The sequence below is a fragment of the Protopterus annectens genome, chromosome 8.part0 (genome assembly GCF_019279795.1).
Source record: "Protopterus annectens isolate FY-2018-M chromosome 8.part0, PAN1.0, whole genome shotgun sequence".
Taxonomy (NCBI): Eukaryota; Metazoa; Chordata; order Ceratodontiformes; family Protopteridae; genus Protopterus; species Protopterus annectens.
In genome coordinates, this window is record NC_056741.1 from 886218661 (window position 1) to 886231585 (window position 12925).

General features: G+C 38.1%; 1 protein-coding gene across 6 annotated transcripts in view; it reads right to left on the minus strand.

Moving 5' to 3' along the window:
* Positions 1-9408: 9408 nt before the first annotated feature.
* The window catches only part of LOC122809137 (plasma membrane calcium-transporting ATPase 3), a 4021470-nt gene continuing 4017953 nt past the window's right edge, over positions 9409-12925 (minus strand). For 4 of the 6 annotated variants that reach the window (XM_044080406.1, XM_044080412.1, XM_044080407.1 and 1 more), the window contains one exon: positions 9409-12767. In XM_044080406.1, coding sequence (XP_043936341.1) covers positions 12450-12767 — 318 coding nt within the window. In that variant the 3' untranslated portion in view covers positions 9409-12449. The remainder of the gene's footprint in view (positions 12768-12925) is intronic. The other 2 variants (XM_044080411.1, XM_044080410.1) reach the window with 1 other exon arrangement.

A 12925-nucleotide genomic window follows, 5' to 3' on the forward strand; every position in this document is an offset into this window, starting at 1 on the left:
GTTGCTCATCAGAATCCCTAAGTTTTTGAGTGAAATCCCAATATTATCACTGAAATGACTGGAAACCAGATACTGGCAGGACACATGTCTGCTCCGTACCAGCATATGAATCCTCACAAACCTTGACATCCAGGGCCTAGTTCCTTTGGCTTCAACTATCTGAAGAACAGATGTTATGTGTTGCTACTCCAGTTTACATTTAATTCCAAATTTACTTTCAAATATTTGTAGTATATTATAAAAAGAAACTCTAGTTTCATCAGCCCGCTCTAAGTCTTGCACCTTAGAAACTACTAAAATGGAAAACAGCACACACATTTTCTATTCTACCTTCTACATCTGAAGGGTTCCTAAATTATACAATCCATATTCTGTCAGCTCTGTATCTTGAAGATGACTTTTGAGATGAAAATTATTTTCTGGCTCTATTCCTTTAGAATGACATCAAATGCTGTGCTGGAACATGACAAATGATGTTCTAAAGCCCCCCTCTTCCAAAATAAATAAATAAATACATTAATTAATTAAATAAATGTGTAACGAGCTGCTGAATATTATGATAACTATGCCTGTGGCATTTTTCCCTATAATTCCTACCTTTGAGAATCTGCACATTTTACTACCCTAAGCAACTGATTTTCAACTGTCTGCTCCAAAGACACAGGGTATAAGCACAATTTGCATACATACATGAAATTCCTTTGGCTGATCCTGCTGTGATAGATTCTAGCTGTTATTAATGGGATCTTAAAAGTTAGCTGCTCTTCCTTTTGCACCAAATAAGACAGTATAATCTTTGACATATTTGTTAGGAAGATGTATACACGTGTTGCATTGGGCATTTAGGATATAAGCAGAAGCATAACAAGGGTGGGGAAAAGAGGCAGCCGTTCTGGTCTCTTTTGCTTGTCACGTCGTTGTGAGAGCATTATAGAGAGGAGCATTATAGAGATGACATGGTGCTATAGCTCCAGGGAGGAGTACCAGATCAGAGGAGAGACCTTTTTTTTTCCTTCTCACCTTAACCTAAGGGCATTACAGAGATGACATGAGGTTTCAGGGAAGAGTTCCAGATATGAGGATCATTTCAGGTTACTAGGCTAACAGTCCTATAGCCTTTTTCAGCCTAGCCATTCATGTCCCAATTTTCCCAATTATCAATGCCCACAGGCTAGAATGGCTTTGGTATATGCCTGTAACTTACGGCATCTGCAGACTGCTACTAGCTATAAGAACCACAGTTGACATGCTGAGGTGAATTTGTGATTTTCTATCCAAAGATTCAATAGCATTTGAATAGGCTTAGGGAAGAGCTCTGTTTCACATGAACATGGAGTCTGTTCCAGAGTAGAGGTAATCTCTGAGACACATACCTGTCGCTTCAACAAGTGTTTATGTCATAGAAAGGGTTAGACTGGGTAATTATATTGCTGTTTTGAAAATGTGCAGAAAATCCATCAGGGCTGGATCGAGAGTGCCTTGTAGGTTAGGCATGGATCACCCCTCAGCAGTATATAGGAGACTGAGTACAGGGACAAGACATTGAGGTGGTTCAGGACATATTATTTACACACTTTATTCTTTTACTGAGGAACCTCTGTTGCCACTCCAGCTGTTGTAAATGCCTGGTCAGGTGCATGCTGAAGGGTGCACTGTACTCGAGGAACTTGTTTTTCCCCACAACTTAGTGTTGAGGGGTGCCAGCCCAAGGAGTGCCAACAGGTGCAGATGAGCAGGGTACGACTCTGGATATAAGCTAGCAGATACATGTGGTACAATACCAGGGAAAACATTCTGAAACAAACTGATGACATAGCGCAAGTCATTACAGATGTTTGTTCCAAGGAACATCTGGTAAGTCTGACACACAGACTATAAAAATATTGCAGATGTAGATATTAAGGCTGCTGCTTCTTGCATTGTTTTGCAAAGATATACTTAGAGCACAGCTTTTCTGTAGAACCCCTTCCCAGAATATTTTAAAATATTTGGAGGAGAAGACAAAGTATGGAGAATGTAAAGCAACTGTTTCATGCATTAGTCCCTCCATTTAAATCAATACTTAATGTAATCAGGAAATAATAAACCCAGAAATAAAATTCTTATCAAAGGCAGGAATAGCAAAAATGTACACAATAAGAGAGGACTCTTATAATGAACAGAGTTAACCCATAAATCATCTGTAAAATAAAGGTAAACTAAATAATACACCTGCCCATGCTGCAGTGGTGGTGCTGCGGTAGCGTTGTCGCCTCACAGTAAGACGTTGTCCTGTTCGATTCTCAGCTAAAGCATCTTCTGTGTGGAGACATGCGTGAATGGGCGTGCCTTCATTGAAGGTTGTACATCAGGGCTGACAATTCGGTACGTAAAAATCTACTGCCAATCATTAGCGGACTGGAGTTCCGCTGTGGCGACCCCTAACCGGGAAAAGCCAAAAGATACACCAAATAATACACCTGCCCCATCTGCTAGGAAGATCTGCCCATCTTACAACTCACTGGAGAGTTATGCAAAACAGCACTCCTGCACAGAGGGCAAGAGGAACATATCAAAATTTTCCCTTACCGCCAACCAACAAGAGGAGAGGTTAGGAGCAAAAGATTAAAATCCGCTGTTTCCTTGCAAGATTATCCACCAACTTTCACTACACTTGCCTGGTGTCCATTGGTGTCATGAAGTAGGGACACAAATGGGTCAGGCGGATGAGGATTAATGGTTACAGTGAAACTCTAGGGCAGAAAAAGCAAAAAAAATGTCACAGTATGTTAAGCAGTATCATATTAAATTAACTTTGTATACTTACATTTATAACACAGGGGCTTCCTCTATTATGTTGCTCACAGCTTGTGCTTTCTCAGATTTTTTATTTATTTATTTTTGTACGATACATCTTAGAGCTTAGAACTAACTGTATGATACAAAAATATGACTTGACAGCTTCTATAGGCAGTGACATTTCAATAACCCTAAACGGAAATTCCTTGGTAGCTGTAGAGATTTAAAAGGGGCAGACAAAGAGTGCTGTAAATGCATGTTACTTTTTATGTGGACAAAACCATCTGTTGATCAGGAAAAACAAACATGTCATTTTCCTTAAATGTCACAGCAAACCTTTCCATAGCATTATGACCTGATACCAAACTATGGCTGCACCCATTGGTACAGTAGCAAGGCATCCATCTGCAATGATAACAGCCTGCATTCAAGACTGGACTGGGGTGCTAATGTAGGTCTACTGGTAGAAAGACCTGCCAATCTGCTCCAATATCTCTGTCATTAAAACTCTGGGGGTGACTTGCATAACTGTTAATATGGTGGCCAAAAGTCAGTTATGACTCAATGGCACTATGCACACACACATACACACACACACACACACACACTAATCACAAACTCTGCTAGTTTGAGACAGGAATATTTTATTTTTCAGAAAGTCCTTAGCTGGTAATTTGTTACAGTTCTGAGATACGGTTATCTACTTTAAATAAAGATTAATGCACTATTTTAGCATCTCATAAACCTTGTTATTCCTCTTACTAACTTTACCAACTCTTCTTCAACTTCACAGTTTCCTCCTAACCACTATTAGTCTCTACTAATAGTATGCAATTTCTCTAAAACATAATTCAAGATACTGTTACACCAGTACTAATTATCTTTTTGAGCATCTCTGCTACTGAAACTAAATACATCTTATTATATTACCCACTCTGTAAATATAAACATTTTATGTTTCCAACTGACTTCTCTGATTTTATAACTTGTAATTGTTTGCTTTTTCTTCTTTTACTAATGTTGTTTGTAGTTTTTCAAGTTCAACATTTATTTATCATTCAGTTTCTTCTGTCAAAATCTTATGCTTAGTATTATGCAATTTGATTAGTTTTACTTGCAGTTGTTAACCTGGGCTTTACTCTCTGGGTCTGTATCGTAAAGGGGTCTTTTAAGACCCAGTTGGACTTGCCAGGTAAATAATTAAATGACCTATACACTGCTAATTATGTCATTGTATTTTTTCATGTACAGCAGTTCATTGGATATAATGCTGGAGCTGGACACTTTTGTTTAAATTTGAATGGAATCTTTTGAAGAATCTAGTCCTGATGAGTTTCATAGGCCCAGAGTATGTTAGGAACCAGAGACATGGCTATGGTGTAGTCTGAGTGGCAACTGCCTCAGGCTGCGAGGTGTTAGGAGGGGGAAACAGCAGGTGCCAATAGGGCAGTAGTGCAGTACTGGCATTCAGAATGAAGTCCAATACTGCATCTGAAGTCAAATTTGAAGTGCTTCAGTCTTTATATGAGGTACTAGCATTTGTTCCCCTGTATCACCTTACTCGGGTGTGCTACTCTAGCAGTGCCACTGCTCCTAACCCCAACCCTACAGACTACCATACCAAAAATCCCTTCCCAAACATTACCACTTCACAAAACACACACACAGACAGACACTCACATACTGCACATACACCATCACACATACAAAATGCTAACTGTCATCTTACCCTATCCCGTAACACACACACTAAAACCTTCACAAGCAAACAACTAAATCTATCCCTTTTCCTAGCCCTTATTCTCTATAATACTGCAAATGCTTGCATGCAAACTCCCACACCTAAGCCCAAAACTTTAGTTATATCCAAATGTTTTGGCATATGACAACCTGTTAGTAACATCAAGTGCCTCCTACACACCAAAGGAGCAATTGAAGATCTGACATTTGAAATCACCTACAACTGACAAGCAGAGATAAAAAAAAAAAAACTGCAATAAACTCTGTCAAACATGCATTCAGAGTATATTGCAATCACAAGAATGAGTGCGTGTGTATATATTTATATATAAAATATATATTACATATACACACACGTACCCACATATATTCAATTGTGTCTCAGCTTACATTCTTCATTTTATGTTTGTCTACTTTGCTTGGTATTATTCTGGTGCCATGACTGGCAGTGACTGACTTGAATATGGTACATAGTTCCATAATGTTTTGGTTATTACTATTATACTATGCAGTATGCTTTTGCCATACATATTGTTCCTTTTAAGAAAGTTCTAGAACATGTTCTATGCACATCTGTCTCTCAGCCATTTTGCAGGCAAACTGGAAAAGATTGAGACAAGTATCATAAATCCTAATTTCTAAAGAAACTGAAACTCTACCACCTTTATTTGAAGGGATGGCTTAGTGGTAAATTGCTCAGATGGCTTAGTGGTAAATTGCTGTGGTTATGGTGTGCAAGGTCCTGGGTTCCAGACTGGCAAGAGCTGATTATTTTGACCACACTCTCCAAAGCCAAGAACACAGCATCCATGGGACCAGACAACACCCAGGCTGCACACTGCATGAACTACAGAATGAACTGGCACCCCACCTACCCCAGAAACTATGCCCCATTATCCTGACGAGCCTGCTCTGCAAGGCCATGGAACGTATCATCTTGGAGCTTATAAATAAAGACATAGGTAACCTCCAAACCCTGGACCCCACTCAGTTTGGGTTTGTAAAAGGTAGATCATGTCTACTAAACCTGATTGACTTCTTTGAAGCAGTCACTAGAGCCGTAGACAAGGGCAAAGTAGTGCACACAGCCTATCTTGACCTCGCCAAGGCTTTCGATACCATCCCCCACTCTGGAATTATAGATAAACTCACTAAATTGGGCATAAATCCCTATGTTACAAGATGGGTGGCTAACTGGCTCACTGACAGAACCCACACAGTAAAAGTAGTCGACTCCAAGTCCAATTTCAGACCAGTGACGAGTGGAGTACCACAGGGTTCAGTCCTTGGTCCACTCCTGTTCGGCATCTACTTCTATGAAGTGCAGGCCAACACAAAAGGTCTTTGGCTAATAAAGTTTGCAGATGATTGCAAACTGGGAGCCATAATACAATCACCTAATAATGTAGACATTCTACAAAAGGGCCTCACAGAGACAGATGCTTGATGTCAAAGTCATGGCCTCAAGCTCAATGCCAAGAAGTGCACTGTCATCCCCTTTGGGAAAAACTCTGTACCCATGAACTACCACATAGGTGGTAGCTCACTAAACACTGAAAGTGTGATAAGATACCGTGGGACACAGGTGGACAGTAGTCTCTCCTTTGATAACCACATCGCCACAGTAGTCAGGAAATCCTTGTACGTGACACACCTCATCACAAAAGGGTTCTCCTTTAGAAAAAAGGCGGTCATTGTTCCTCTCTACTCATCCCTCATCAGACCCATTACAGGTACAATGCCCCATTTGGCATGTATCTCACAAGACATCTACAACAATTGGAAAGGCCACAGAAATACCTCACTAAGAGGATTACCGGCCTCAAACTGATGCCAAACACAGACCATCTCAAAAAACTCCAGCTCCACTCCATCGCATATGGCCTACTCAGAGGCGATCTCTGCCTAACATACAGAGCTATGTCAAACCCAGAGCTGTTGGACATGCTACACTTAAAGAAATCCCAATCTCTCTGAACCACAGGCTCCAGGGACCTAAACTTTGTCACCACAACAAACAGAACATGCTGGAGGGATAGATTCCTGTCCCAGAGACTTCCCATACTCTGGAGCAAACTACCCATTCATGTCAAGCAAAGCTCCTCATTGGCCCTCTATAAGAAAAATCTTGATGACTGGATGGGAAATAGAAAATTCACCCAGGGATCACTTCTGTGGCCCTGCTCAACAGGGCCAAAGGAAAATAATTTTCTTGGGTGGTGAAAGCCAGGGAACCTTTTTGGCTAGGCTTATATAGGCCCTAGGCCTGATAGCCTAGTACCTACCTATGAACCTATGAATGGACATGGCATTGTTTCGAAATAGTTACCTCTTACCACTTAAAAGAGAAATATCCTGAGAAGTTACACGCCTGTTATATTTAACCTAGCTGCCTGCATAAATATGTTTATTTGTAAAATTATATCTGTATATATTTTACTTTACATATTGCAAGATTTGTAAATTTAACTTGGTTTTCTTGTCCTTGGGTATGCATCTTTGGCTTCACGTCTTAAAAGATTTAAAATCAAAGTAAGCAAACTTAGTGCTTTTGCTTACAGACATTAAAGTGCTCATGTGCTAATAGACTATAGCAGAAGATATAGAAAAAAAATGAAAAAAACTTTGTGAAATAAAATTGCATACTTTACTATTTCAAATGCAGATTAAATTAAAGAAGCCTATAGTAGTAAAAATAGCAATCTATTCACGATAAAGCTTATGCGCTAAGTGTGTATGCTCAGGGGAACAGTACACCAGTTGAAAGGTGCAGAGATTTGAAATGAGTCAGCGACGAGAACGCTGGAACACTGAATTAGGTCAATAACGTGGAAAAAGGAAAAATTTATCTTTTTTATGAGATGCAGTCATTTATGAATTAGCTATTAAGGGGTGAATGGGGTATAACCCCCACGTGGCGTGTGATGGAACAAAAAAATCATTTTGGCTGTGCTGTACATCTGAGTTCATGCAAAATGGCAATCAGACACAGTAATATTAAGTTCACTTGCCTAAATCATACATAAAGAAAAGATGAAAATGAAAGAACCATTAAAATGGGTTTGAAAGGTTTTAAGAACACTTGTAACTTTTGCATGTCATAAACACTGTATTTATACAAGCTTGTTTTTCTTCCATTCAGTATAGTCTCTGAATTGTGCATAACACTGCAATCCTTATTTAAACAATAAGAAATTATTTAGTTCTCTCCATCTTAATATAAGCTGCTAAGCCTCTTTCATCTTTATTAGGGTACCAACTGCCAGGTGTACTGTTACTCTTGATGAGCATACTAATAATCATAATATTTTTGTTCTTACTTTTCTAAACTTTTCAAAACCTCTTCTTTCTCATCTACTGACTTTGACCTGATTATACCAAAAGTGCTTTATAAAGTACCTGTATGTTTCTAAAAAGTAACTTAATAATTAATCTAAACACAGAAAAACTTGCCCAAACCCTAAAATGTTTGCTAATTTTCTCATGCATAAAACTTTCTGAGTATTCAGCACTTTTCTTATATTTAAGAAGAGCATAGTATCTGTAATTCTGTTCCAGCTCAGAAGACATCAGAATCATAAAAAAAGATAAATAAGTGTGCCTTGCCTTTCACTGGCATCTGACAAAAAAATAAAATCAATGGAATTACAGAGCTCAGGAGGACAGCCAGACTATTTTATGAGTATACTTCTTCTGCACCTTATAGCATAGTCAGTTCCCCACTTCATCATATCAGTCTAGAGTGGCTACTGGGTTCTGCTACAAACTGTAGATGAGCCCCCCCCCCCCCCAAAAAAAAAGAAAATGTGCAGCAATTTCACCTTCGGGAAACACCCTCATCTACAGCTTGTAACATAGCCAGTACCCACACCACATGTGCAGTGTATTCAGAGGTTTCAGCACCTGGGTTGACAACTCCCTCACCTTTGATCAGTATGTTGAAAAAGTATTTAGGAAAGCCCATCTAGCACAACTGATTTCCAAAGTTATCTCATCAAGATTAAAACATGCTATTGTCCCTTTGTACTCTGCCCTAATTACACCAATTATTGAGTACAATGCTCCTTTTGGTATGTACCTAGCCAGATGTATTATGCAGCTAGAAGGGCCCTAAAGGTTATAGATGAAAAAGATTATTGACCTAAAAACTCTTAGCTACCAAGACAGACTAGAAACCCTATCCCTATACTATTTTCTTTTACAGACTCTTCTGTGGAGATCTATGTTGAATATTCTTTATCCTCAAATATTCCACCTTAATGGATCTCTTATACCTTTAGAGGACAAATGGCTGCACAAACATCCAAACCAAGGATCTGAACATCCACCAGTATATAAATAAAACATGCTGAGGTATAGATCTGTTACGCAATGGTTGCCCCGTCTCTGAAAGTATTACCCCTGCATCTGAAGCAGAGTGACACCTTTGCTTCCTCTTAAGAATAACCTTGATGAGTATATGGATACCCAAAAGTTCATTACTGACCTGATATGTTTTTGTCACCTGGAAATTGGGGGTATAGCATGAGGGTGGTATTTAACATGTGGTCTTCAGGTTTACTTTCCTTGTATTCCTTATAATCCCATGATCAGAAAAGAATAAAATAAAGAAGACTGCATAACAGACTGTATACTATATAAATTGTACTGCTGTTCTGCCTCAGTTTTAACATGTTTTATCCCCAAAACAAAAATTTGAGAAACACATTGCCAAGCGGTAGAGTTACAGAAGGAGACAAATATAGTGATATCACTTGGGCATTGATCAAGTAAGGTAAATATGCATCTTCTCATAGCAGACCAGTGCACTTACTGTGTCTAGAAACAAGGATGCATGAACATTCTTTTTTTTTTTTTAATCAGAATGAAGCATTCAAATAAGGCTGACTCTTTAGAGCATAAAATCTTGTATTTTATTGCAATATAGATGGTTAGATTTCTGCTGAAATGCATTCCATTCAGAAATAGGTACATGTCATGGCATCTGAAGCCATTTAAAAATAAAGTCTGGAAGTCTGTTAGCAGCATCCAACCAGTGCAGACTGGAAACTATATCTCACATTTCTAAGTAAGACATGAATCTCACCCAGATTATTAAGTTAGAAGCCAGAGATTTTACTTCTAGCTACTGCTAGTGGCTAAAGTTTTAGTAAGCAGCTCCAATGCAGGTGGGTTGGCTGGAAGGCTGGGATGAACTGTTGCCTGCTATCCCATCCTGAGGAGGACTAGCCACATTGACACTGAATTTTGTTTAAGTGTAGAGGTAATATATTCTAGGCTTGCAAGCTACACTGGTCCCAAAAGCACCTTTGGCTTCTGTGTGCATCACAGCAGACTTACACTGAGGCTACTGGGGTGCATTTAGATGATGACTGTCAAGTTGTATGTCAATAAACCCACCACAACCATTTGAACTCGAGATGAGGAATATGATTCACTGCATCTTTTAAAAACAGATACAAACAGAAAAATTATATGTTCCTGGTAGCAATAAGATAGTAACAGGAGTTTTCCAGATTAGCACAAAAGAAGTGAAAAAAATTCTTTAACAAGGCTCGCTGGAAACCTGGTATACAAAACTGGTGTACATATAAAAAAAAAATTCTAAGCCAGATGCAAACTACAGCAGTGTGTACCCTGAAATAGTAAAACAAAATAATTTACAAAAACTATGAAGCATCAGCATTGCATACAAATCACATATTTCTAAGTATGGATAGCATACTTTAGTCCTTTTATTTGGATTTCTTTTCAAATTTAAATGATTGTGAATGATGCTGACATGCTCAAGACACTGACGTGATAAATCTCTTGAGGGCCACATCAGACTGCTCCAAAACGCCTGAAAGATGCAGACTGGACTGATTCTGTGTATGTACTTATATACTAAATTTTAGATTATGCCATCTGGGATAAAGACTTTAATAATGTTTTTGTCTTTCATCTCCTTTTTAATATTACTAAACTGGTATTTGATAATCACATTCTTCCTAATTAAAATACAATAGCAAAAATATAGTCTGGCCGTTGCAGTTTTTTAGTTTAAATATTACTTCAGTACTGGAGATGTTAGTCTTAACACATATACGGTTTTGGCTTAACATCTCATAACATAGATAATCAACCAAAATATGCTTGCAAATGTTAATTTCTGATTGCTAACATATACTGCTGAGAATACCGATCTTAGAAGCCATATTTATCACTGTTTCTCTATCACTGAGGCTCAGCTTTAGAAAGTGCCATTAAAAGACCAGGCTTGTGACCTCACTGCCTTTTCCACAATGTCAAAGGGAAATGCATAAATGAGATACTTCTTGGATTTCATGCTCTTGATGAATCTGTGTGCATGCATTTGTAAAGTCCGTGTTCCAGGGTTAGTTTACAGTGCTGTGTTCTACGTAAAATTTCTCTAATAATAATAAATCATAACAAGGGCTGCAGTTTTAGGGGAAGGGAACTGTACTGCATGATTTCTTTTGATACTAAAAGTTATTTCTTTTACTAACAATTACATATCATTTTTATTATTTATGTTAGAATTATACTACTACTATGTAATTAAAGTTTTAAGATATTTTATAGTTTTCCCTTCCCTCATTGCTGTAATGGATAGTTAACAATATCTGACACTGAAATCATAGGACTCTTTAATGAGGGACGGGCAATATCTTAATGCAACAAACACTTTACCCATAGCTTCTGTCATAATGTATTTGTCGAGCCATTAGATCACTGAAAAAGTAATTCTGAAATTCTCCTTGGTCTACTTAAAAACAGTTATTGTATTTCCATTGTCACCTACTGCTGCCTTATACACACACACACACACACACACATATATATATATATATATATATATATATATATATGTGTGTGTGTGTGTGTGTATGGATGTGTAAAAGTAATACACATACAATTGAAAACAACACAAACATGCATATGCTTTGTAAGTAAACTCCCCTCTGTATGCGCACAGCCATGTTCAACTATATGTGTATGTGTCCATCTGTCAAGAGAAAGAGACAGGAGAGAAACCAGTATAAAATGTATGATCATAATATTTATCCTGAATAGAAATAGAAATGCCAGATGGTTCTTAATGAAGCAAAGGCAAACAAAATAAGAAAGAAGTACTTCAAGTTTTAGGAAAAGGTCTAGCAAATTTAGAAAATGAACGTACTAATCTTTTTCTGGCCTTTTTGAACTTGATCAGTATCTGCATGGAGGTGGGTTCATTTTATGTACATTGCATGAACTAGACATGATAACAGATTGCTACACCTCCATTGTTCACATTTTGGCTATATATGAATTCTTTTTTTTTTTTTTTTTTTTTTTAATAAATGCTACAACCAGTCATGCCTCTACAAATACAGTACTTACTGTGGGTGTGGGTTGAAAAATGACATTTTAAGTTCTGCAGCTGGGAGCAGAAGTAGTTCATCTAATGTAAAACGTACTGAAACTCCCATACATTAATACTTATTTTATTATAATTATTATTAGTAGTAGTATGTTTTAAATACTCAAGTCTGTAAGTTTTTTTCTTTGTTGGTTTTGCAGACATACCGAAATTGTCAACATAGCCTGGAGACTTGCCAGAGGTTAAGAACCAAGGTAAAGAAGAGAAATGTGAAAGAACAAGTAAATTCGTTGTAGAGTATACACTTGCTTCTGGAAAAGTGTCATAAAAACTTTTTTGATGGATAGTATTTCTTTTGTATGCAAAATCAAAAGCAACCAAAAATCTCCAAAGTTCTCAGAGTTCGTGCCCCCAGTGGACAGCGGGTTTCTGGAGTTCATTCTTTACCAGTAGCAGCACACGGGTAGTTTAAGAAGCTTTCATCACTTATCTAGTCCTTCTTATCTTCTTTTTTTAATTATTACCAGTCAGACATTTCCCACAAAAATGTTTCCTGTAACTTTTGTTAAAGTGATGTCTCCACACTGTGTAATGGACTTCCAGGACTAGAAGAGGTAGCTGACTTACTGATATCGGTAGTCAAGTAAATTCCGCTGTCTATAGCATTGTTATTTTTATTTGGGGAGGGGGGTGGGCTACGCCTGTAGACACCTGGGGGCTCTGCATCATCTTCAACATCTGTGTCATCAATGAGAGGGATGTTGTGGATGTAGTCATTGATCAGGAACTCAGGGGTGGTCATGAAGTTGTGAATGGAGGTCCTGGATTCTGGTTTCTCCAGCCCTTCATATAGGGAGCTACGGAAGGCTTTCACTACCCGGATCTGCAAATAGGGAGGGTAAGGAAGGAGAAACAGAAAGGGGAAAAAAACAAGCATTTAATTAGTGGGTATTAACAGTTTTGATCGGTCCACATTAATGGTTACTTACAGCTGTTCATCATCCTGTTCAGTGATATATATTTATAACCCTTATTATTATC